Source organism: Corvus kubaryi, unplaced genomic scaffold (genome assembly GCF_017639235.1).
Source record: "Corvus kubaryi isolate FWS band 111438036 unplaced genomic scaffold, C.kubaryi_AGA036_p1.0 37395, whole genome shotgun sequence".
NCBI classification, from domain to species: Eukaryota; Metazoa; Chordata; class Aves; order Passeriformes; family Corvidae; genus Corvus; species Corvus kubaryi.
This window is the reverse complement of record NW_024581134.1, coordinates 4,950,727-4,977,565: the sequence shown is the minus strand read 5'-3', so window position 1 is coordinate 4,977,565 and position 26,839 is coordinate 4,950,727. Positions and strand designations below refer to the sequence as shown.

The 26,839-nt window shown below is 49.5% G+C and overlaps 1 protein-coding gene across 3 annotated transcripts in view; it reads left to right on the top strand.

Moving 5' to 3' along the window:
- The window catches only part of AMOT (angiomotin), a 57,790-nt gene extending 51,623 nt beyond the window's left edge, over nt 1-6,167 (top strand). For all 3 annotated transcript variants that reach the window (XM_042039872.1, XM_042039870.1, XM_042039871.1), the window contains exons 10-13: nt 1,756-1,878; nt 2,521-2,753; nt 3,512-3,736; nt 4,737-6,167. In XM_042039872.1, the coding sequence (XP_041895806.1) occupies nt 1,756-1,878; nt 2,521-2,753; nt 3,512-3,736; nt 4,737-4,837 (682 nt within the window). In that variant the 3' untranslated portion in view covers nt 4,838-6,167. The remainder of the gene's footprint in view (nt 1-1,755; nt 1,879-2,520; nt 2,754-3,511; nt 3,737-4,736) is intronic.
- Nucleotides 6,168-26,839: the final 20,672 nt, after the last annotated feature.

Sequence of the window (26,839 nt, the reverse complement as noted above, 5' to 3'; positions counted from 1 at the left end):
TGCCCTGTGGTATGAACAACTCCTCAGACCTCTGCAAGCAAGTGGAGCTTGGCTGCTCTTCCTGGGAGCTGTGCAATTGCCAACAATTAGAAACATTTTTCCAGGGGAGGATTCCTCCACATGCAGGAGCCGTTTTCCAGACTAGAATTGTTCTGAGCCATTCCTGGAAGCCGTTGATTCAAAGGAGAAAAGGCTTGGGGGGTTTTTAATTTTAAAAACAGGAATCCATCCTTGCTGAAGTCATGTGAGATGGGGTGAGCTTGGTGATTCACATCATTCACCCTGAATGGCTTCCTTGTTCTCCAGAATGTTTTTGCAAATTACTTTGTGGTATTGTCTGGTTACTAACCAGAAGCATCTAGTAGGAAATTCTGCTCAAAACATTCTGCTCTGTATGGAGAGCACTGCTTGTGGGGGTGGGAAGGGTGTCTGAAATTTGGTAACAAGGTCCCATTCCAAGACAACTGTACAGAAACACTTCTTACGGCTGTAAATAGGCCCGAGTGCCTCAGCTGGTTGGTAAACAAGAGCTGTTACTGGAGTGCAACTCCTTAGCATTAGGCCTTCCTTGCATATAATTGCATTGCTCACTAGTTTATGGTTCTGGACAGCAGATTTTACTGTAGATTGTTTCATGAGCCAGATCCAGATAGGGATGTTATCACAACTGGCTTCCCAGCTTGTAAGATCACACTGGAATTACAGGGGTGAAGTTGCAGATCTGCTGTGTTAGCGTTTAAAGACTTATCTTATCTTGCTCCAGGAGCAAGCTGTTATTTTAGGCTATTGATGCTTCTTGTGCACTGTTTTCCACCTCCCCAGAGATTCCCTAAAGGCTCCTGCTGCTGCTTGTGCTTAGAGGCCATGTTATATTTTCAGCGTGGGCTGATAAGTTGGGGCCTGGTCTATTGTTTATCATGGAGTGGGAGGGGATGTGTTAGGCCTGCTCAGGTTTCATTAAATGAACAAGAATGTTGCCCAGTCAGGAAAGAGCCTCTGCTTTTCCATTTCCATCTAGATTCCACTAATGCCAGTGGCAACCTCATCTACACTGTCCAGATTTCTTTCCCTTTTCTTTAACAGTGGAAACTGGCATCCTTTGGGAAGCTGAGGTTGCAGGAAGGATGCTTTAGAGGCCTGGCAGGAACTGGGTCAGATTGGGTTTCTTTGGTGAATGATCTTCTCATGCCCTTCCACATTCACAAGTAGGATGAAATACTCATTATTTGGTTAGTGGACTGACCAACTATCACAAGGTTAACTTCAGGCACTATATGGAATCAGTCTGAAACTCTTTTCACCCTATTCCAAATTTTTTGGACCTAGCTGCTTAGGATCGCTTAAGAAACTTCCATGCCTCGTTCCCTTTGATATTCACATCCCTGTATGATACTGTTGGAAGGGGAAGGGAAAAAGCTTTTTATCTGAAGTTGAAGAAAAGTGCCTGGTGTTCCTTTCCCCTCCCTGTGTCCTTGGATTTGCCTCGTTGATCAGTTTACAGTAGTGCAGTGACTCTGTTTAGATGAGGGACTGGCCTGAGATGGACAGGAGGTTGTTGTAATGATCTGCGTGTTTTTGCAATCCTTCTTCATTAGGACACAAATGAAGTTGGGAGTTGGATTTTTGGAAGACACTGAGCCAGCTTAAACTCAAAAAAGTGGGATATTCTTGTTTGTTACATTTGAGCAGTATGTTTGTGCTGCTGGGGGGAAAGCAGCAAACTTAGCAGGTCTTCATCTGCTGTCCTTGTTCCAGGGACACGACAGTGATCAGCCACTCGCCCAACCCCAGCTACGACACCTCGCTGGAAGCTCGCATCCAGAAGGAGGAGGAGGAGATCCTGCTGGCCAACAGGAGATGTCTCGACATGGAGGGAAGGTGAAGTGCAGTTTGGTCCTATCTGGCTTCTTTGGGACGGGGATTTGAAATTAATTGCCTGGGTAGACGCCTCAGAACCAGAAATTCTTGTGTCTTCACCAGCAGCAGGGATGTTGAGTGCCAGACGCTCATTTGGCCAAGGAAGTACCCACATAGCAATCCAAAACCTGTCTTGATACTGAAGGCTAATGCAAAAAAGTCTTGTCTTAGATTTTTTGCATCTAGCTTGTTCCTGTTCTCTCTTCAGGGTATCTCCATCAGACCCCAGGCTCCAGCTGCCCCTTAACAGGCTCACAGAGCTGTTTTCCCTGGGGTTAGGCCCAGTGCAGTCTCCCCAAAGTGTGTTAATGCCTTCTGTTGGTTCCATGTTGTGCCCATAACTCTCAGGTTTGTCTCAGAGCTCCTTCCATGGCTGTTTAGAGCAGTTTCCAGTAGCCAGAGGTGGGTGGGTGTGTCAGTGCACTCTCTCACATGATCTGCTCTGTGGGCCAGAGAGCAGCCAGTGCCCAGGACAGTGTCCTGGCATCCTCCCTCCACCTCCCCAAATGCCTAAGGGAGTCCTAGTCACAGCCATGGGGACACTGAGGCCTCAGTCCAGGGAGATGGGAGACGCTTAAACTGTTCTTTTTCCTTCCCCCAAAGAATTAAGACCCTGCACGCTCAGATCATCGAGAAGGATGCCATGATCAAAGTGCTGCAGCAGCGCTCCCGCAAGGAGCCCGGCAAGACAGAGCAGCTCTCCTCCATGAGACCTGCCAAGTCCCTCATGTCCATCTCCAACGCTGGCTCGGGCTTGCTGTCCCACTCCTCAACGCTGAGCAGCACCCCCATCCTGGAGGAGAAGAGGGAAGACAAGAGCTGGAAGGGCAGCCTGGGTAATTTCCAAATACCAGTGGCAATTCTGATATAGGAGTCACTGCTTGGAGGGGGGTGTGTTGGACAGACAGACTGTTTAATTACAGTAAAGCTGGCTGCAAGATGAGACACATTTGAAATAGCTGCTTATTTTAATCACTTTTGGGAATAGTGACTCCTGATACTCAGGCTCTGCCATTAAATATATAAGCCTCTATTCCCACTTTGGCACCTGACTTTAGAGATGTCTGGGATACAGTTTTCAGGGTTCCCAAGCACTTGCTTTCAGCTGGGTGTTACAGCTGGCTGAAGGTGTAAAGTCTCCTTGAATTGGAGCAGAGATTCTAATCAGGATTTCTATCCTGTAGTGTTGTGCCTGCACCAACATGACTCCTGTCTGGAATGGCTCGACAGCATTGTTCTGAGAAATGGAGTTCTAACAAAGCAAATCCCAGATGATTTTTTTTTCCCCTGGGAGAAGTTAGGCCCAAAACTGAGAGTAAAAACCCCTGAAATGTAAATGAGAACCTGTTGCAGGTGATTTCAGAGTGTGCAGATCAGTGCCCACCTGCAAGCAGCAACTTGGGGACACTGCTATTCCTCGGGTACTTCAGCACCCAGGGCTGGAAGGTGCTGTGGAAAGGGAAAGGCAAACCAGTGCGGCCTCTTGAGGGAGGGAGCACTTTCCAGGTCCTGGAGCAAGCAGTGCAGAGTGGTGCAGAGCTGATAGCAGTTAGTTTTCTGTGATGGTGACATTCCCTTCCCTTTTCCCACGCAGGTGTTCTGCTAGGGACAGAATATCGCTCCGAATCCATCCCCTCCACCCCTTCTCCTGTCCTTCCCTCCACGCCGTTGCTGTCGGCCCACTCGAAGACAGGCAGCAGAGACTGCAGCACCCAGACAGACCGGGGCAGTGAGCAGGGCAAAGCTGCTCCTTCCCCTGCAGCTCCCACCCCAGCACGACTCCCCAGCACCAACCTGACCTACAGTGCAGAGAAAACAGGTAACAGAGCTCAGCCCCAGTCCTGAGGGGGGCCCTGCCACCCACTCCCCATCCGTGGAGCAGCCCTGACATCCCTTTCTCCATCCAGGCAAACTCGGGTTAGTTTTTGTGAGGACAAGTGGATTTCAGGGACAAGTGTGACGGTGTTCTGAGTGGTCTCAAATGCTCTGAAGGAAAACAAAAGCTTGGAGAGTGGTAGCATAAGCGTGGGCACACTGGGTAGGGAGGTGCAGCAAGATCTGAGAATTGAGAACAGGGAGATGCAAATCCCTGGGCAGTCTCTGAGTCAGTGTCTTCACTGAAGTAAGTTTGTGAGTAGGATGTGGGGTTTAAACACATGAAAATGGGCTGTTCCAACTGGCCATTGCATTGAGTGGGCATCCAAAGCCAGGTGGACTCAAGAGAGGGGGAGGGAGAAGCAGGAGAGGGAGCTATCACAATAAAGTTGTCTTGGTACCTTCCCAGTCACAGGACCAACTTCAGCCTTGGAGATCCAGTTGACAGTGAGTGTCACAGGAGCTGAATTTGCTTCCCACAGAGCTCCCAGCTGGCAAGAGCTGCTCATTTTCCAGCCTGCTCTGCCAAGTCAATGCAGATTACACAACCTTGCCTCTTCTCCTTACAGACACATTACAATGCTGTTGTTCTTTATGGCAGAGAGCATTTGGCTGGGCTCTGCCTCCTGCCCATGCTGTGCTGTTTAATGGATATCGAGGGAGAACAGGTCTGGTGGTGAAAATCTACCCTGACTGCATTGGTTTAAATGCAGTCACTCCAGTTTTATGTGGAGTTGTGTATCAGTGGGAGGTACCCAAATGGAATTTGATAAAATAGCTTTATGTCTGGCTGCATATGTGGGAATTGATTTTTTTAAAACTAAAGAAATTATTAGCTCTCTGGGCAATGATACAAGATGACGTAAAATGTTAATGTCATATTTCTAACCTCAATGAAGTTAAACCTTTCATTGTCTTGTCTCTTGTTTTTCCTCATCACATAGATGGGCCACTCTTCCACTCCAGCACTCTTGAAAGAAAAGCCCCTGTTCAGACTGTGGGGCAGGACCTCCCAGATGGAGAGATGGTAGAATACCTCATCTGAAAGGCTGTACCAGGATCTAAGCTGGGATAACAGTAGCAAGAAATTTTTAAAAGACATTTTTGTTGGGAAAAAAAATGTAGTACCTGAGTAATAAAAGAACACTCAGCTGTTTGCTCTTGTATATTATGTCTCAAAAGTTTGGACAGGTTAATTTATAATTTGTTCTAAATTATAAAAAACCCGTAACAGTTGTTCTTTGAAAGTTTCCCCCTTTATTTTTTAAATACTGGATCTGATAACATCTGCAGAAAAATACTAGAACTTAGGTGCACTACATCTGATATTTCATTTCAGTGTTTTTCAAGTCTCTTAAGCAGAAGTACCTGCTCTCACAGGTGCTGGTTACATGTCTAGCTTGAATGTAGTAAGGTGAGCTTAATGGCCTTAAAATGGCCTCAGAACCAGGGACATCGTTGTGAGCATCACTTAATGGTTGTAGAATACAGGTGTTCTGGGAAGCTTTTATAAATCTGAGCTGTGATCAAGGGAGATTTCCCTTTTCACTTCCTCTTTCTTCTCAGTGTAAGAACTCAGAATAGGTATTTCATGTTCCTAGGCTGAAAAGGTTTCCATTTTCAGTGTGGTAACATTTTTTTTTTTTACTTCCCAAATTTCTTTCTTTATTATTTCTATATTAAAACAAGTGACTCCGGTGATTAATGTCGCATTTCATATTTGTAGTTCTTTTTGCAAGATTTGCCACACTTTTATACTTAAGTACTTTTTCAATAATTTGTACAGTGGATAGTAAATAATATATTGCATTCATGTTTTACATAAATTAAATTTACAGACCCAGCCCTGATCTGTTAGATCAGATTTCTGACATTGTAATTCCATTGGCTTTAGTGAAACTACTCCAAATTTACCATAGTTCAAGTGGGAAGCCCTGTTGTTTTTCAGAGTTAGCAGCTTAATCTACTGCATCTGTGGAGATCTTTCTCTGTAGCAGCCTTTTCTGTATTTCAAATGCCCTTCAACTTTGTACGTCCCTCCTTTCTGGAGAGACTGGATTCTTTTTCATATAGCAAAGCCTCAGAGGTAGAGCTTTAAAGAGAAGCTCCATGCAAAGGTTCAGATGGCAGATTCTCTCCTTCCAAAATAGTTCTTTAATTCATCTGAGTGGAGAGAGCAGCTTAAAGTCCCAGAGGCATTACAGAAGACAGTTACGTGTTTAAGTCATGAGGTTCACTTCCAGATTTTTGGGAACTAGCACAGATGCAGCAGTGCTTTGGTTACAGAAACTATAAGGAGAGATTAAGACCAATAGAAGTACATGAGTATTTCTTTGTTACTGTCTTTGCATTTTATTAAAACACTTCAATATTAATTTCTGTTAAAAACTACTCTTTTTTTTTTATTTTTGTACTTGAATGTTAAAATATTTAATTACCCAGTGGTCACACACTGCGAACCTGGCTAGTTTCAGCTTTCTGTGCAGCATTAGAGTAGCAAAATTTTCATTTCAGATCGTTTCATCCCAGAAATAAGGAAATCCAGCAATTAATTGTCACAGAGTTAGTGAATGTCTTTAATTGCTGTTTGACACTACTGCTGCAGTGTCCAATTGAAATGGCCTTACCAGACCAACAGGGATCCCAGGATCACAGGAGGGGAGAGGAGGTGCCTCTCTCTCTGCACAGGTGGTGCCTAAAAGCCAGCCCTGAGTTTTCCTTCTTACAATAATCACTTAAAATCCAAGGAAAACACTTCTCATTGTTTCTAGCAGATTTGCTGCTGGTCAGGGTTCTCCAGGCCATATTCCCAGTCCTGCAGAAGGCAGAGATGGCAAAGAGTGGGGTAGGAGATGCACTGGGTCAGTGCAGCCCGGCCAGGCACAGACCCCTTCCATCAGCCCAGCTCCAGGCACTGCAGAGCTGCACTGCAAGGCTTTGCCTGACTCTGCCACATGGGACAAATCTTCCCAGACAGTTCCAGACCTTCCTTCCCTCTGAAGCATTCCACACTCTTTTCCAGGCACACTGTCCACAGCCACTTCATTCTCATCCCTGAGAATGTCTTGCTTTTATTTCTCTTGGCTTAATTCCATCCCATTTTATGAAGTAATGCCCACCCTGGATGATTTGAAGTGATTTCTCTTCCTCCTCTGCAGTTGTTGAAAATGCAGCTTTTCTCATTAGCTCAAGGTGTCCATCTTTCTGCCATTTCAGCATAAACATTGATATTATATCTTGTGGGTTGGCTTAAAATGAGCAACAAGGGAAATCAAATGCCATCGAGTGTCTCTGTGAGGGGGGGGAGAAATGTTTGAATGCTTTTCTTTTAGAGTCAGGAAAAGTTATATTCCATCTTTACAAATACTTCTCAGCAGCTGGAAAGAAGTTTTACAACTGTAGGGCTCTAAAAAAACAGTTACAACTCACTTGATTCACATTAATTCTAAAATGTCTGGGAAAATGTGAATCTTCTACAGATAAAACCTCTTTCAGAAAACTGGTTTTCCCCGATCAGTATTGGCTGTTCAGGTGAAAATAATTGGTTTATCCTCCTTGCAGCTCACTGCTTTCGAATGGAGTGCCACTGTAATTTATTTTTACAAATCAAAAAGGACACAGTAGCTTTCTGTGAATAAAATACAGCAACTATCTCCTCCAGAAATGGAAGCCAGGCTGTCTCTGACAGTCTGAACCATCAGGATTGCAGGAGTCTTGGCAGTTCCTTGCCCATGGAAATAATTCTGGAAGAAGATGGTGCAGTTTTACACTGCTTAGGTCAGGATCTTTGCCCTATTTTGTAATTTTGATTTCTTCCAAAAAAGCAAAAACCCCGGAAATTTGCCGTGGAAGTTGGAGGTCATTTTCCTCTGCTGACAAACAGGAGCCATCAGGAATGTATTCTTCCCCTGGAGCTTCCTCAGAGCCATCCTGATGTGAATGTAAATGAGCTGCTCACTTTGAGGAAGATGTGTACTATAGTCTTCAGTCTCTGTACAGAGTTTTATTTTGTTTTTAAAACAGAAACTGCTTTAAGGAGACAAACTGCACACCTAGTTCCTTTGCCTTCTGTAGAGCTTATTTCTAGTAGAAAGTGGTTTTTAACAATGATTGCAATGACCTTTGCAAACCAAAATTTTAGACTAAGAGTTTTTCTTAAACTCGGGTATTAGAAGCAGAATTGTAGCTTTTATAAAGAAAGCCACATATTCTTCTTTGTAGAGCAAAACAAGAAAATGAAGTTTAGTTATTTTTCCTCTTTCCTTTCACTGCTTACAGAATGGCCAAACTCCCAAGTCCTTCCCTTGGGCAGTTCCTTTGTGGTTTGATTGCTTGGGGAACTGCCTGAGATCCAGAGATTTTTGTTCCACCTGGCCCAAAGCTGATATCAAATTAAACAGCTCCTACCTGGCAGCTCCTGGGCAGTCTGGAGCAGCACTTTTGTGCCTGAGGACTCAAGGGGGTGTGTGAGTTGCTCCTCAGGGGTCTGCAGGGGGACACTGAGGTCACCAAGCGTGGTGGGGCTGAAGTTCTGCCCGTGTGGTCTGTGCTGAAAGCTGAGCATCGCCTTCACTTCGGTTTTTGGGGCTGTCTGAGTTGGGGGGACTTGCAGAGTTTTAGGCCAGACCCATTTCCAAGGACACCTCCTGCTCCAGGAGCCCCCGGCGGGGCCAGCAGCGCGTGGGACGTGTGACACCCGTGGTGCCTCCCGGCCGGACCAAGGGCTCTTCCCACCGAGACAAACCCGGGGTGCTCAGGGCAGGAAAACCCTGGGATAACTGGGCTTCCTCTGCCTAGGGCTGGCACAGGTTATCCTGGGATTCACTGTGCTGCCTGTGGGTTTGCTCCATGCCAGGGGTGGGGGGACAGGGGGCTGTGGGGAGAGGGGGGGGGGTCTCTTTTCATGTATTTGTATAGGAACTCTTTTGTAAAAGTTAGTGGTTTTATGTCTAGGAAGTAAAAAGACATTGTAAAATGTAATTGTACTGTATTTATGAAGAAAATACATTTCTTTTCAAAAAGATCTTCTTCTAAGTTGGTTTTGGAGTCTGGCTTCCACCACCATCATCTCGGAGAGTTTTTGGGGGGCAAATGGTTTCAAGCAGTTTCCCTCTCAACAAGGTTGTGGTCTAACAGGGGCCCAGTCAGCTGCTTCTCTTTAGGATCCAAAATACCCAAGGATAAATTAAAATACTAAAATTTAACATTTCACAACCATAGACAGTGTGGCAAGAGAATGATCTTTCCTGTATGAGTCTATACTGAAGTGAATCACATGGATTTTTTTTTCCTCTTTATTTAAACCATTCAAGTTTATTTTTTAATTTGTGACCGGGCTGTTTTGTAATTCAGCTGTTGAAACAGCCCTTAAGTCTTTGAAGGTTTATGGCAGCTTTAATTCTAGAAAGAAAACAAAATAATCCGTGTAAATACGCACTAAGAAGTCTTGTAAATGTGTATCTGTGAATTTTTAAAGAATGCATCCTGTGTTTCAGCTTTTTCCCACTGATGTGCTTGTTTTGCAGTAAGTTTGCTTAGTATGAAAAGCTTATGGAATACAAAACAAAAAGTCTTCACCTTTCCTGGTCCTCACTACTGCTTGGCCTCTGTCTTTAAGTTTTCAACTCCTAACTGGAGATTTTACAGGATAAAGTAATTGTCATTCCAGTCTCTTCCCTTAAGCATCCCGATTTATTTTTCCCTCTGGCCAGCCCTGCAGCTGCCCACAACTCACACCTTTTAACAGTCAGATTAGCAGCACTTTGAGCTGCGGTGACAGCCACCTCCCCTTTGATGCCTGGACCCTTTTGCAGACATCTGAGGCCATCAGCACATGAGCAGCCTTCAGCCCTGTGAGTATTTTCCACATCACAGCCTTCACTAGACCCATGTGCTTTTTGTTCCTGTATTCTTGGTGCATTTTGCTGCCTCCTAATTTATCTCTCCCCTCTCATGGTGCTGTCGGAGGGAAGGAGCAGGGATTACTGGCAAGCTGCTTGAAAGTAGCCAGCCTTGATGCAATTTCACTGTTGACTTTTGAGTTTGATCTTAACATAGCTGTCGCCTCCCCTGCTGTAATAAATACCAGCCTGACAAATCCAGGGGCCAGTGGTCAGCTCAGCACATCCATCCCCTCCACTCTCAGGCCTTTTGATGTTGTTTCTATAAATCTCTCTGGCGTGCCAGAGCAGAAACAAGAAGACAAAAAAGAAAAAAACCTGGCCAGACAAAGCCCCACAGCTCCAGAAGCTGCTTTATTTAATAACACAAGTGTGGCCCATCTGCACGGGGGTGTGAGAGGAGTAGCTGGGCATTTCACAACCCCCTGTGGGCAGCAAAGATCCAACCCCTGCTCTGTGGAGAGCAGCCAGGAGCCACACAGGGAGGATTTGGGATTCCCTCACCTCTCCTGCTGACCAGCCCACCTGGACACAACCATCTCCCAGAGGCCGTCCCTGCTCTGCTGCTGCATCTGCTGAACACCTGCATGGGAAAGGCGCCTCCTTCAATCCCATTATCTGCTACTTGGCCTGCCAAGAATTGGGGCTTAAAAGGGAATAAAAATGAAAAGGCTGGTGGTTAAGGTTTGGTTGATTGGGTTTCCTCCCCCCTGCCCCTCAGCTGGCTCCAGCCTTGAGGTGAAAAAGCTCCTTTGCTCCAAATCCTCACTAAGTGCAACGTAGGTAGGGGTTGATTCCACGCCAGCCCCATGGGTGGGAAGAGGGAGTTAGAAGCTAAAACAGTGCACAGTGAGTACAGCACAGTCCCAAGGGCTGCATTATTCTATTTATTGTAAAGTCTTGCCTGTTATTGCTGTTAAACACCTCTGGAGAAAAGCAAAATTCCATAATGCCACAGGACCTTCCCCAGCGACAGCTCTGTGCCTCCCCTTCCTGCTCCCCAAGGCGAAATTGGAGCATTTTATATATTTTCTATAAAATTGCATTCTGTAAGAAAGAATAATATAAAATGGCAGCAAAATACTGGCCTTGTAAAGGTGCTTTTACAGTGCTATTTATATATAGTGACGTGGGAATGAGATAATCTTCACTTTGTATTGTGGAGGTAAACAGGAGAGGAAAAATTTTGTTGATGCCTTGCCAGAAGGAGCACTAATCTTTTAAATGTAAGGCTTTTATATATATATATATACACACACACACACACACATAAATACATGCAATTTATAAAAACTGGTAATTTTGAGAGCCTCATTGTACCCGATGAAATTTTCTTTTCCTCCCTAGTAATTTTTTTAAAACATAACTGGGCAGGTTTGGAACTTCATGATGTCTCTACCCTTCTGTTTTCTGTTGCTGCATTTCAGAACTAAAAAATAAGAAACAACCCCTCCTGTCTGCAGCATTTCAGTTCTTTATTTCAGTATTTTGAGGGTATTTTGGTTGCTTTTCCTTTGCTGGTCACCCCAGAGCACCATGGCTTGGGCAGGATGAGGCCTGGGTCATGTTCATTCACAGCCACAGTATTTCTGTCTCCACGTGCCCCTTAGGCAGGGGGCAAATCCCTGTCCTGTCCTCCTGTGGGAACCACCAGCATTTCCCTCAGCCTTCCAGTACCTAAAAGAGACCAAAAGAGCTGGAGATGGACTTTGGACAAGGGTATGTAGTGATAGAACAAGGGGAAATGGCTTCAAAGTGACAGAGAGCAGGTTTAGATGGAATACTGGGAAGGAATTGTTCCCTGGGAGGGTGGGCAGGCCCTGGCACAGGGTGCCCAGAGCAGCTGTGGCTGCCCCTGGATCCCTGGCAGTGCCCAAAGCCAGGTTGGATGGGGCTTGGAGCAACCTGGGACAGTGGGAGGTGTCCCTGCCCATGGCAGGGGTTGGAACAAGATCTCAGCCTGTTCAGAGCCAAAACATCTGCACTTGAGCCCATCCCCAGCAGCAAACACCTTTCCTTGCCCGCCTGGGGACACATGCCAAAGGCGAGAGGCCTGAGATGTCACTGGCATGGTTGGAAAGCTGGAAAGAGGGGCAGACTCCTTGAGAGCCTCAGTCTCGTTGGTCTGGTGTGCTTATCCCAACATTTTAACCCTCTGCAGCCATGTTATCTGGGATGTGGACTTAGAAGAAATAAGATTTGCCAAGGGAGAAGGGCTGGAAGACTTAATGAGCTGCCTGCTGGCACTCAGCAATTAGTGCTGGATGGTGCAGCCCAATTAGGGTACTATTAACTTTAGTTCTCTGGAAATTCAGCAATTAATATTACTAATAATTCTCCTGACCTCAAAGTAATTGCAGAACATTAAAGGAGAAAACTGTTTCTAATTAAGCAATTCCCAATCCTTCTGTTTTCCCTTCTTTCTAAGCCTCTGGTGCCCTCTCAGCCATCCCAGGGTGGGGCTTGCCAGGCTCAGCGATGGGATGTGTAGTGGGGCAGAAATTGCTGTCCCTGCCACTAAGAAGTGACATTCCTGAAACTCTTCGGCACTTAAAACCCCAAAGTCTGGGTAAACCATAATCCTGCACTCTCTAAACAACTTCTGATGGGAAATCTTTTTTCACTGCCAGATTAAGCCCTTGGAAGGAGACCCAGAAACCTCCACTGGTCCTGGAATCCTAAAATCACTGAATGGTCTGGGTTAGAAGGGACCTTGTTCCAAACCCCCCTGCCATGGGCAGGGACACCTTCCACTGTCCCAGGGTGCTGCAAGTCCTGCCCAACCTGGCCCTGGACACTTCCAGGGATCCAGGGGCAGCCACAGCTTCTCTGGGCACCCTGTGCCAGGGCCTCCCCACCCTCACAGGGAAGAATTTCATCCTAAAATCAATATAATTAAAGTCACTGCATTAGTGGTTACTGTGAACAACTCACGAGTAGAAAATGGAGGTTAAAGCAGAGTAAATGAACAGCAGGAGTGGAGATGCCCAGCTGGCACAGCCCCATGCTACAAATCAAGCTCAGTTTGACCCGGAGAGTGAAAGAGTTCTGCCTGTACAGACACAGTGGGCAGTGTCTGTCTGCTCTACCCCTCTTACGGCCCAAACCAAGGCTGCTGAGTGACACCCCACATCACAAAAATCCAAATGTAACCTTTCCCACAGCCTGCTGTGATAATGAAACCTAGATTTCTGTTTCATTTCAAGCGCCAGGAGCAGTGAGGATAAGCAGCCACACCAGCTCCGCTCACGGGTGGTGGTTTGGTGGTTTAACCCTCAAATGCTGCTGCTGAGTCTTCAAAAACAGATACCCCATGGTTGGATGGGAAAATAAAGCACTTTTTGGGGTGGCTGAGCAAATCAGGCTTGAATCAACCATGCACCACACGTGTAGGAAAAGGTTTCAATTCTACCACGTGTATTTATTTGTGATAATTATAAACCAGGGCCTTGGGGTGCTGGGGTCATGAGGCACCACCGCCACAGTGATGCTCCCTGTACCCCTCACTGCAACCACACAAAGTGCTGCTCGTGGCCCTCCTTGGCAGGGCAGGTGTGTCAGTGGGCACCACCCCGCCTTCAGGCACTGACCAGCGAGAAAAGCACATTTTCCAGTACCCAGCCCTTCAGGGAGACCCGGCTGAGCCAGGACAGGTCACCCTGAGACCCCTCAGCCACGGTGCTGTGGCAGCTGCGCCAGAGGCATCGCTGGAGCCTGTGCCAAATGCACCTTTCTCGCTTCCTTGTTTTTGACATGAAGGAAGGGAAGAATGGGATTTTGGAAAGCAGCATTTTTTCCAAGGAAGCCCAAGCAAAATACAAAAGTTGGACAGCAGCATTTGGGCTTTTGGGGGGCATCTCCATCCACAGCTCAGCGCAGCTTCTCTGTACCTACAGCACGGAACATGAAGGAACTGACTGCTGGCTCTCCCAGACACCCGTGCTTTTAAAAAACAGCATTTCACGCTTCACGGACCAGCTGAATGAGAGGCAAGTCCCATTTCTCACCTAAACAGCACCATCAGTGTCCGCGCTGCTGCGGGCGGGGTCCTGGCGCCGGGGATGGACAGTGCCCTCAGCACCGCCGATAAACAGATCGATAAGGAAATGCAGCCCCGGGGCTGGAGGTGCCACAAGGCAGCTGCGGCTCCAAAGACTCTCCAGGACCCTTATTAAATTCATTTGTGCTTCTGAAAGCAATCGGTGCCTCGTTGGGTTACACGGAGCTGCAAAGCGCCGGTCTGAAGGAGGCAGGAAAGGCAGCGCTGCCCCGGGAGAGCGGGCGGGGGCTCTGCAGGGACAGCAAGAAGCAGGGAAGCCTCAAATGTAATTATCTTAAAAAAAAAAAAAAATCAAATCAAACCCACCCCGCAGCCGTCTCTTGCTGAGCACATCAAAACCTGAGAACGGAGGCAACTCAGACTGCGAGAGGACAGAGGCAAAATAAACAGCTGTTTTGCAGTTTTGTCACAAAAAAACCCCAACCCTTTACAAGCAATGCAATACTGAAATGATGTGGGTCTGGGGGCAGCATCTTTGTGAGCTAACCCTTTTTGGAGCATCTTTGCACTTCACCATCTCACCAAGCAGAGCCCACACCCATCCCTGGGCAGAGATGTCAAAATTCAGCGGCTGCCCTTGGCTTAGGAACAGGCACAGACCATCCCTGGGGGTGCCACAGGCTGTGCCCACCTCACCTGGCTCAGGCCAGCTTGTCTCTTCCCCACGCAGCCTCTTGGGCCCATCGTCCTGTAGTAACGGGGCAAGGAGGAATGGGTACAAATTAAAAGAGGAGAAATTTAGGTTAGATATTAGGAAGAAATTCTTCCCCTGTGAGGGTGGGACTGCCCTGGCACAGGGTGCCCAGAGAAGCTGTGGCTGCCCCAGGATCCCTGCCAAGTGTCCAAGGCCAGGCTGGATGGGGCTTGGAGCACCCTGGGATAGTGGAAGGTGTCCCCGCCCAGGACAGGGGGGTTTGGGACTAGATGATCTTTAAGGCCCCCTTCCAACCTTTAACATTCCACGATGCTATCCCAGGGGCTGCCACAAACCCGGCCACAATCAGCTTTTCTCTCCTGGTCTGACCCGACGCAGCCATCCCGTGCTGGGGCGGGCGGGTGTCCTGGGACATCACGGCCACCCGCAGTCCTGGAGGAGCCCCCGTGTTGTGCCCCACAGGAGCACCACCTGTGCCACTGCTGACGGCTCGGGCTGTGTTTGTAGGGTCGAGGGCAGCAGTGCTTCCCCAAACACCTCTAGATGGCAATCGCTCGCAGCGCTGCCGAGCCTCTTCCCGGAGCTCGCTGGGAAACCGGGCCAGCGCAGCCACCCGCTCGGCTACCAGCCACCCTGGCTGCTGCATCCCGGAGAATTCACGCTCTGAGCCCGGTGTTATTCGTCAGCATCCCGTATGTCCTGCTCCCTGCTGGTTCGCTCCCCGATGCTGCATCCCTTCTCCCGATCCCCCCGCTCCCGACACGGGGCTTGGGGAGCGATGAGCAGGACGAGCCACCAGCCCTGGCATCAGCTCCTGTGTCTCGCAGAGGACCAATGTACCTGAAGAAAAAGAATCAAACCACCCGCTTTATTCCCAGCTGCCTGCAAAAGGCTTTTCCCGTTGTATCCAAACTTGAAAGTGTCTTTCTAAGTGCAGAGTGACTGACCAGGCAATGAAGGCTTTGCAGGCTGTGGGTGCCAAAGTGGGCTGAGCCTGGGCACCCCAGATTCGGCCAAGCCCACTCGCTGGGTGCTCCCTGTGGGGCCGTGAGGGACGGGGACCAGCTGGGTCCTGCTGTGGAAGCTGAGACTGGAGCAGCTTCAAGCCGGGAAACTGAAAATATCGTCTGATCCCGGCGATGGGTGCAGTAAATGGCATTTATTGTGTTAAAAGGAGAGTGCTCCCAGCCCCCAGGGCTACTCACTGCAGCTGCCGGGCAGGTAATAGGGCAGATATTGCTGTTTTCTCTGGTAAAACATAATCACAGCCGACTGCAGCCTCAGTGATGGGAGATGGGGAAAAACAAGAGTCACTTTCCAGCTGTGTTTCTTCATGCTCACTCTTAGGCACTGCCGCTCCCGAATTTCCATCTCCACGTCCTGCTGGTTCCTGGGCTGCTGGCAGAGCTGGCAGCCAGGCAGGGGCATCAAGGCCCTCGATTTGCTCTGTCTGCTGCCTCCTGCCTCCAGCTAAGGACCAGGCTTGGCTCATCCCGCAGTCCCAACTCAAACCACAGCCCCATCCTATCCCACTGCCGGCCTCCTCCTTCTGTTTCAACAACTCTTCCACAAATATATGTTCAGGCTTTTTGAAGAAGGTGCCTGGGCTCTTTCTGCCTGCCAGGTGCAGCCCTTCTTTTCGCCCCCGTGAGAGCCATTCATCATCCAGCAAGGCTGGACACATCCATCAGTTACTCCCCCCTCCAAAAAGGGGGCTGCTCATTCCCCCTGCCTCAGGAACAGGATGACCTGCTGGCATGCTGGACACCAAACAGCTTTCCCAGCAGCTTTGCAGGGCTGCTTTTCCCTGGTGAGCCGTTTGCCCAGGGCTGGAGTTGACTCAGCACCAGGGACTAGGAGCTGCAGAAGGGAGCAAGCAGAAAATAATGAATCATTATAGAAAATGATAAATCCTTGCAATAATAAATAATGCAGTGAGAGGTAATTAATTATCTCCATTTACGCTGGGCTGCCTGGTTATTGATTTAGATGTGTTCCCAGCCTAGGCAGCTCTGACTCCTTCAGGATTTCATCTGTGTTGTTCCACCTTCCCTCTGTCAAAGCCACTGTGCTGCAGGTCTGTGCAGGACTCCCATCTCCTGGACCAGGCACTGGTCCTGAACTTCCCTGGCACGGGCTGTCCTGTGCCTGTGCTGGTCACTCAGGTGTCTTTCAGCACAGATGTGGATTCATGTTTTGGGATCAGGCTGTAGGGACAAGAAAATAACCCCTGAGTGAACCCTGGGAATACCAGGCGTACGTGGCTGCATCCCATCCCTTGCTGGAGCAGTGATGTCAGAGGCACCAGATGGCTCCCTTTCTGCCCGATTTAATGGTGCCTAATGAGGTCACTTCCATAAAAGAGTTAATGATTTCCTGGGAGCCATTTGCTAATGTAATTAAGTCTCTTTCATGCCTGGTTTTAGCGACTGGCTGAGAGCAGGGCTGGTGTGAAAGGCAAAGCAAGGGGTGACCACTCCAGCAGTCCCCACTTCCATGTGCTGGTGCACCCAAACCAGGAACTTTTCAGTTTCTCTTTCCCAGAAATGAGCCAGCAGCTCCTGCACCCTGGGCTGATTTTTCATCCTACTTCCCCCCAGAAGCACTAGAAAGGCCATTCCAGGGGTGCACATGTGTAATGTCATTTGTAAGTGCAAAAGATGGATCTGGTATCTTGGAGGTGATGGAGCCTGGAGGAGTTTCTTCATTTCTTCTTTCTTAGGAACCCTACTCAGTACAGATGGCACTCTGAGCGTTTTTATTGAGGTAAATAGGAAAGGGCTGTGCCCCCAGAGGCCACCCTGCTTCTTTTCCCAACCTGTGGGTGAAACACAACCACGAGCATCTGCCAGGGCAGCGCAGCCACAGGAACCACAGCTCCAGCCCTTCCCGCACCGGCGCAGCTTTAATTAAAAAATAAACGGTCAGACACCATAAAAAATTAAAACTTCAATGCCTTTAACATCCATCTGCAAGTCTTCTAGCAAGGCTGAGGAAGCAGAGCTGCTGCCACTCCCCACTGGGCCTCTGAAAGCTCCATGTCCCCACACAGGACCCTGGGTCCTGCTGCTGGTACCTGATGTTGTCCCCTCATGGGCTGGCATCTGGGGAGCATGCCCTGCTCCCAGTGTGACTGGCAGCAAGGAGCAGGGGTGCCTGCAAGCTCCCAGGAATGCTTTAAGTGCTTTCATTTAATTTTATTAGGATTTTTCTGCTCCCTCATGGGTGTTGCAGGTGTCAGCCAGGTGAGGAGGAGTTTTGTGACCACATAGCAAGGCCGGTGCCATGGGAGATGCCACCGTGCTGCAGAGCACATGGGACAGGAGGTAACGAGTGCCAGGCCTGGCCCTGCTCTCTTTCACGGGTCACAGTGATGGGGACAGCCAGCAATCCCACAGGGGAACTTTTCCTCCCCCTTATCTCGCTCCTAGCGCCCTGGTCACCGCACCAGGAGCTGGGGCAGCTGATCCCTGCTCTGCGAGGGGAAAGGTTCAGAACGTGACAGTGCTGCTTCCCCGCCAGGCCACCACTGAACTATTTAATCTCTTCTGTAAAGTCTGCCCGGTGCCTGGGGTGGAGGGAAACTCCCAAGGCTCTGCCTGGAACCTCCTTTTCTCTCTCCTTTTCCAGAGTTTTTTGCTCCTTTTGCTGTTGCTGGCCCTGGAGAAGGAGGTACCATCCCTCTGTCCACCATCAGCTGGCCATGATGAACCCTGCCCCCCTCCCAGCCGTGCTGCTGCTCCTGGGTGATTATTCCTGTTAATTACTTCCTTCAGAGCAGAAGCCAGATGCAAAGCTGTCAGCTCAGAGTGCTGCTTGGCTTTTGCCCTCACATCTGCAGCCGCTGGCCTTGGAGAATCCTCTTGGAGGCTCTCGGTGCTGCTGGCAGGAGGACAAACAGCAGTGCTGCAAAGGCACCGTGCCACCAGCACTCCCAGCTGTGGCTGTGTTCAAAATCTTTCCCTTCCCAGTGGTTTTCTGGATGTTTGGGCACAGGGATGTGTTGGTCAGAGCAGAGGATGCAGGAGCAGAGGCTGTGGCTGGGTACCAAACCCCATCCAGAGTGGGGTGCTCTGCCCAAGCTGGGCCCAGCCACCAATCCACACCTGCTGGCTCTGGATTCTGCACCTGGGTGAGGAGTGTGTCCTGCAGGGTGGTTCTGGGCAGTGAGAGGAGCAGTTCCACTGGGGTCTGAGCAATCTCAGCATAGCTGTGAATATAGGGCCACTAAACCACAGACCTGATGGGGTTTCCTCTCCCTCTGGATCAATTCACCGAGTGTTCATCAATGGCGTTGATCACCAGGAGTGACAGGCTGTCCTGGGTACATCAGCTGTTTCTGCTGCCCCTTCCTTCATCCCAGGCTTGCTGATTGTTTTGCCCCAGTTCCCACATGGGAAAAGCCCAGCTGGGGATGATGGACAGGAAGATGCTGCTCAGCAGGAGCACCACTGAGTCATTTATTCCCTTCTCACCCCGGGAGTTCACAGCCCACAGGCTGCACCATGGGTCTATCCCAGCAGAATGCAGACTAATGCGCTTCCTGGGAGGGCTGTGAATGAAAACGGAGTTTCACACCACAGGTTGCACCTTGCCCCGTGCTGAGCTCAGCTGTAAAGCAGCAGAACCCAGCCCAGGTCTGCTCTTGGGGCATTGGATGCTCCTTCAAAGGGTTGATGCTCTGCAGCATCGCCACTGTCTCGTATGCCTCCTCTGAAAAGTGGCTGAAGGAAGGAAACCCGGGGCAGGCATTTGCTGGCAGAGGGTGTTTGGAGGCCCTGCTCTGTCCATTTTTCATTACAGTGCTTTATACCACAATTTCTGGAAGCAGCAGTGAGGAGCATCTGCTGGCAAGTACCTCCCATGGCCACCAGAACTGTTGTGAAGCACTCGAGCCCAGGGCAGCAGCTGAGCAGAGGCACTGCACAGAGCTGGGTGACTTTCAGTGCCTCATCCTTCCTCCCTGAGAGGGAGAAGGGAAGGGGGAGAAGGGAGTGGCTGTGCCTGCAAACCCCACTGTGTCACAGAGCAGCAAAACCCGCCACCAGCCAGGGCCCCTGAGAGCCTGCTGCTGGTTTCCCCATCTTTACAGTGCTGGAAAGAATTTAAAATACACATTTCACTGCTGTTTTGCACATCCTTTTGCACTCCTTAATGCTCATCTCTCCCTGCTGAATGAGCTTCACGAATTTCAGGAGGCCTGGAGGGAGAAGAAATCACCCTGACTCATGGCAGTGACCTTTAGGAGAAGCACAAGTGCCCCAGGTGGGAGATGTGTGTGTGAGGACTTGGTGCCAAAGGAACAAAATGAGCCACGATGGATAAATCTGAGGAGCGAGTGCTGTTCCAAAAGGTGATGATGCTCACAGTCATCATCACCAGTCCAATGTCACACCCTGGGGCTGGTTAAGCCAAGGCAGACCCACAGCCAGATGGACACGACTGTTTATCTGCACTGCCACCACAACACCTGCGTGTTTACAGCACTGTCAAAGAGCAATAATCCTTTAATAAACTGTAAAACAGCCAATTTTTCTTGCAGGGTGAATGACTGTCAAAGGGTTCTTGCAAATGACTCTGGAAACAGGCTGGGTCATTAAAAAAAATGAAGCAAAGCCTGTCTGCTCCTCAGCCACCTGCCCCAAGGTAATTTTTGCTTTCTCATACCTGATTTTGCTCCAGGGATGAAATGCTCTGGTCCGGCAGCAGAATCCAGGGCTCAGCTCTGACTGTGTGCACCCTGCCCTGGGGTGACTCCAGCAGCAGCATCCCGTGACTGGAGGGGCTGGGGAGGCTCCTGCACAGCCCGGGCATGAGGGACCTGCTGCCTGTGTGGGACCATGACCTCCCCTGGATCACCCAGCACCCAGCACAGAGCCAGCTGCCTCAGCACACACCCTTTTGTCCCTATTTTCTCCTTTCTCCCTGCAGGATCCCATCTGGGACTGGCAGAACCCCTGTGCCAGAGGAGCTTGGGTGGATCAGAAAGCAGCTGGAGCTGCTGGAAGGCAGACACAGGCACACCTGAGCCACTCCCAAACCTCCACGCCTTCCCAAACTGAGCTGAACCCCACCACCCCTTGGACTGAGGGTGTTTACCTGAGTGCATTTTGGGGGGAGGCTCAAGCTGTGTCCTCACAGCTGCATCACTGCTGGGTGCTCTGGTGGTTTTAAAACGTGCCTTCTGCTGCTGAAGTTTGTTTCCTGGTCCACCTTTATTGTGCACCCAGGCTTTGCCTTGGATAGACATGGATTGTGACAGTGGTGAACCCCCTCAGCTGTTTTGGTGCCCAAGCCAATGTCTTCATGCTCCTGCTTGGCTGACTTGTCCATGCCATGGGCTGGCAGCAGTGTCTGGCCCTTTGCTTTGGGCTAAAAGTGGCTAAAACAGCTCCTCCCTGCCCAGGTGGGACATAGAGGAGAGACCAGCCAGGAGAGAGCTGGTGATGAACACAGGGCTGTAAATCCCACCAGCGCAGGAGAAGAGCAGCAGTTTGGAAATTGAATTGAAGTCAAAGTTGAATTGAAGTCAAAAATTGAAGTAGAAGTGCAAGTCTCTGCTCTTTCCCCACATTTTCCATGCACAAACCCACCAGCAGCTCTACCCTTGCCCCGCGCCCAGCCCTGCAGGCCATTCTGCTCCCAGGGGGATGCTCCCTCTGCAGTGGTGCTCCCAAGCAAATTGCCATGGAAACAGAGCCAAGGCACACAAAATCTGCCTCTGAGCCTGGACCAAGGGGGTCCTGCCAGGGGAGGGGCTTCATTCATCCCTGCTGCCTTCATCCTCTGTCCCTGGGGCTTCCACCTCCAGAAACAGCAGGGACAGGGCAAGGGAACCTCATGCCAGCTCTCCTTGGGCATGTTGCAACTTTCCCTGGGATGCTGAGGCTTAATAGTTCCTTATTTCTGTGACCTGGCAGGAGCTTGCAGTGATTTTTAATAAAAATGTACGTTGAACTGATGCTGGTGGGGACCAGCTGCAGGCCAGAGCTGAGGGGAAAAAACTCATTAAACTGCAGGGTCCCGACTGCTTGTGCATCCTCAGAAAAAAATTAGTCCCTGCTAATTTGCTCAGACTTTTGCATAGGCATGGGGGACAAAGTCTCTTAAATTCATCTTTAATAAATCTCAACCCTAAAATAAAACCCAAAACCTCAGCAGGGTCAGACCCACCCCACAGGGCAGCCCCTGCCCCAAAGAGGTGCTGCAGTGGGAGCAGAGGAAAGGCAGAGCAGGACCAGCCAGGTCTCTCTTTTCCTCTACTGCAAAGTACCCAGAAGAGGAGGCTTTCCCAAACACCAGTTCCTGTTCCTTCAGGAATTCCTCTCCCTGGGTTTCCAGCCTCCAGCCACTTTTGGGCTCTGTCACATTTGGGCTCTGTCCCATCACTGAGCAGAGCTAACTTTGCCTTCTACTCACTCAGGTATAAATAATCTTTTACTATATTAATTACTTTGCACAGAAGGATAAGACGTAAATTGTAACCCAATGGTTGTAATTGCATGTTCTTAGCACGTGTGCTTCGTTTCTAATTATCCCCCTTCTCCCAGGCAGATTAAAAAGCAGAATCATTGGATCGTGGCTACCAGGGAATAAGGCTGCTGAGGGAGGAGAAGGAGCCCCTTCTTGCCACCAAAGGGGTGTGAAATACTGCCACAAATACAAATATAGCCCCTTTTCTCCCCAAAGTAAATCAGTTGGAGGTGGTGGCTGCAGCTGTCCTGTGGGACAGTGATGCCCATGGCAGCCCTGAGACCTCCCTCCCATTCCGTGCCTCCCATCCTGCCTCCTTCCACTCACTGTAGCTTCTCTTGGATTTATACCAAAAAGAAAACTGTATTGAAAGCTTTTTTACTTATTCCTGCTAGGCCTGTGGCTTTCCAGCAGGTGTCCTTTGGGGCAGTGTGAGTGGTCATTGGCCCTGCAGAGCCTGCAATAAAGAAAGAGGCAAAAAATGTCATTGTTGTGGCTATGAGTGATCCACAGCATGACCTGCCACCTATATTTGGGTCACTCCAGGAACTGGATAATCAAATGCTGCTCTTCACATCCTCAGCCTGGGTAACAGCACTGGACATCACCTCAGATTTCTTGGTCACCATCACCCCCATGGCACCAGAGATTTGGGGTACCCCAGAGATGGTCTCAGGTTGTGTATTCAATTCCAGACTTAACACTCCAGAGTTTCCAAGGCCAGACTGTTTTTTCTGCTTATGGAAAGCGTCTGACATGTCATGAGAGGACACATTTGTACCTGCAGTGGGCAGCCTGTCCTGGCTGAGGGACCTGGAGTAAAGCTGGAGAGCTCTGTGAAGCCACACTGGGTTTAATCTGCTACAAAATAAATCAGCATCTCATCCTCAGGACAGTTTCTCATAGCCTCCCTCAGCAATCCTGCATACAATCTCCTCTTGCTCCCAAACTCTCTGCTAGGACAGCTCAGATCTGCACAGCCCAAAGCCTTCCACCCCACCCCAGCTTGCAGCAGAGCCCTTAGGCTCCAGCCTCTTCTTTCTAGGCTGGCTGCCTTGCAGCCCAAATAACACCTGGGAGGTTTTTTTTTGACAAATTTCCAACCTCGAGGCTCTGGAAGTCCCAAGCTCTGGTTTGGTGATGATGTTCAGAGGGCAGCAGCACTTGGCCGTGCTCTCAGCAGGGAGTGAGGACCACACTGAGCCCTGGGTTTAGGGTGCCCAGTGGGGTCCCCCTAAGGATTAGGCTGAGACCAGAGGTTTTCAGGGTTCCCCCAGGGTTCCATGAGCATTGTGGGGATGGAAGGGAGGGAGCAGCCTGCGGAGTCAGGGTGATGTTCCTCCCGAAGCTGCGCTCGCCGCAGTGTGTGCCTGAGCCTCTCTCCGGGGGCTCTCCAACACCCAGCCCAGATCCCGCTGTAAAAATAGTTGCAAGTGTTAATTGCAGGCACTGATGGTTCAGCAAGCTCCTGCTGAAACCTCAGCTGAACCTGGGAAGGAGCAGATAAAGCACGATCCTTTTCACAGCTTGTGGAAAAGCTCGGATTCTTTGGAATAGGCGGGAGAGCAGGGAGCGTGTCGGTTCTGTTCTTTCTGTGTCAGGAATACAGAGTATTTGCAAGGTTATCTGTCTCTGAATGGCAAATTTCCTCTCCTCTCATAACTCCTTTATTGCTATCAGCTTTCCTTGACACAGTTTATTTTTAAGGATGTATTCCATCATTTATCAAACTTATCACAGAGATACTTGGACTTTCTGTGCGAGGTGTGAGAGGCTTTGCCAGCCTCGCTGAGGAACCGCCCTTGTCAGGGTGGGTGCTCACTCATCCCTCCTCGCTGCAGTCCCTGCTCTTATTACAGCCCAGAGAAATCACCATTTGTTATTAGTCAATCCAAGAACACATTCCAGCAGCTCACAGGATCACCCCTCTGTGTTAACAGCACATCCCTGCTTTGCCTGAGCCTGGTGTAGGAAGCTGCAGGATTTTTTCCCCCTCTTTTATCTGAATTTCTGCAGGAAGGAGGAGCAGGGGAGCAGCCCCAGCCCCAGCTCTTTGCCCTGCATGAGAGAAATATTGCTGCAAGTGGGCTCCAAAATTATTATATTTTACATTTCAGATTTTAAGGTGTGAGTAGAACACACACATAAAGATTTTTTTGTTGTTGTGCTGTGGTGTTCTCACAGGCAAAATGCTGCAGGTGAAGCTGGGGAGATGAAATGGGTTCCTGCATCCTGGGGGCAGCTTCCCAGGGGAAAACACTGGTTCAGCAGTTGGGATGAAGGTGTGCAGAGCCAGGAACAGGGATGTTCATCCTCCTCCTTCAGCCACAAAGGGAACAAAACTCCCCCAGCCATCGGGGTGGGCACGAATGCTACAGGTGATAACCCGGGGTGCTCAGTGATCCCTTCAGACAGGACTTGGGAGGGGTCTCTGTCTGAGTTTCACCAAGCACCTAATTGCTGTTTCAAATAATTATGCCTTGAATTAAAATAGTTCCTGAGCAGCCTGGAAAGCTTCCTCTTCAGTGCCTCAGCATCTCAGCAGGGAGAAGCTGTGCAGGTTGGAGCCAAGACAGGGCCAGGAGATGAATATCCCAGGGGGCTGCCTGGCTCCCAGCTCTGTGGGATTTTGGTGCCATTGCTGTCACAAATATAAACGAGCTGTGGCCAGTTTGGGAAATTTCTGAGTTTTCTGGGGATTTCTGATATTTTTATCATATTTTGGTTCTGGCAACCCCATCCACCTCTCCCTCCTGTGCTGCTGCCAGAGGCCGTATCCAGCATCCCATCCCTTTTGCGTTGTAAAAGAAAGAGCATCAGCAAATGCCTAATTTGCTGTTTTGCATATGCATCAAAAAATGGCATCATTTGTCATGGTTGACGAAATTCTCTTTCCACATTTTTTTTTTTTAATTTGCTGGTATTTGAGGAGAAAACCAGGTAAACAGCGAGAGGTGTCCTGTACCAATGACAAACAGCTCCCAGGCAGCAATGCTGCTGTGCTGCCTTGGCTCTGTAATAATAACAATAATAAAAAAGAAAGACATTATTATACCTGGATTCATTACAAGTTCAGTAAAAGCCTTCAGGAGGAGAGGAAGCTTTGTCATTTAACTTGCAGAATTGCCTAAGAAGGGAAGTTAATCAACCCGTGGGTGATTTACACTCACTGAAGGTATCTTGTCAAAACGAGCCCAAATTTTATGCGTCTCTCTCCTCTCGAGAGGAACAGGATATACGTTTTCCACAGGCTGGTAATTTAATAAAGCAACTTTTTCCTTGGAAATGGCAGACAAGGTGATTTTTGCTGGCCTCCAGGCTGGCTTTGGTGATGTCCCACCCCAATGGACACCCGAGGAGCTGCGGGGGCCGGCCCTTGTGTCTCGATGCCCTTGGGCTGAGAGCTCCCTGCCCGAGATGACTCAGGGGCTCTGTGCGCTCCAGTTTGGAATATTTCAGCTCCATTCCTCATCTCCACCCCTGCTGTGCCTCTGGCCATGTCCTTGCCTCCCCTCTGCATGTGGCTCTGGCTCTCCTGGTTGTGCCAAACCACCCGGCTCTGGTGATTGCTTCTCATCCCTGGCTGCCAGTGCTTGGTCCTGTGCCAGTGCCAGGGTGGGGAACATGTCCTGGGACTGGGGAGATCAGCCCCAGCACGGATCCCTCCCCACAGCAAGCCTTCCCTCCACTCCTGTTTGCTTTGGGGTGCTGAAGGACAGCAAATAATTATTCCCTGCTGCTCCAGCCTAATGTGTGTCCTCGTTTCCTATAATTACGTGGCCATTCTGATTTATTTATTTTAAAATCACGGCGGCAGCAGCAGCAAGCAAGGGGCCATGGCCAGAATGGCTGCCCAGGCTGCTGTAGGAAGGTCTGGGCATTTAACAGCCCCTTTCATAATGAGGATCTGATAAATAAGAGCCCTTTAAGCCCCGTGCAGCCTTGGGTGAGTGGCAATGGGAGTTCTTGCTTATCCTCCTTCCATTATAGGGAGCTGCAGAGAAGGGTTCTGGAGGTGAGACCAGAGCTTTCCCCTGCCAGGCTTCCACCCTGCCAAGTACAACCAGAGAATCACAGAATAGTTTGGGTTGGAAAGGACCTTAAAGCTCTTTTCATTCCAACCCCCTGCAGGGGCAGGGACACCTTCCACTATCCCAGGTTGCTCCAAGCCCTGTCCAACCTCATCCATCCACAAACTGGATGTGCTGGCCTCAGTTCAGCCCTCACGTGCCTCTCTGGCATGGCTCTGGTGTTAGCTGGATTCATGAGGAGCACTGGGCCACGCTCTTCAGGAGCGATGGGACGAGGCTGATGCTGGGGAGCAGCCCCTCCTCACCCACAGCCTCCCAGCTCTTCACCACCTCTGGCCTCCAGTCCCCTCCCTCCTTGGAGCTGGGATAGCTCCTCAAGGTAACTCCCCTAAGCACCATCAGATGTTCTGGACCCTTTAGCAGCTCTTGGGTTTGATCTGGTGCTCCGAGAGGCTCTGTCATTATTGCAGCCCTTGCTGCAGCAGCAGCAGCAGCAGCAGCTCAGGGTGTAAAGTCAGCGGCTTTCCACGGGCTCTGTTACTCACCCCGCTCGCAGAGCCCCTTATAATTCATCCATTGTGCGGGCAGGATTTCTCAGGAGTGAGTTCCATTAAGCTGCGTGTGAGGGTTAATTAATTTTTAATGTTAACAACTTTCCTTTGTGTCACATGGCGGTTCATCAAGTCCTGGAGGGGAGGCGAGCCCACCTCCCCGCGGCTCTGTGCTTCCAGCAATTATATATGTGAGCAGAATTTTCTCTGCTTTATAGCTCTACCCTGTAATCTAGAGAAAGTGACATTTTCCGTGGCACAATATGGGTTAGGCTTTCGTTCTGATGATACTGCCTTTGCCAATAGATTTTTTTTCCCAGTGGCATATGGCACGCACTGTTACATCTGCTCCCATTTCCAAGTGATCCTTTACCCTT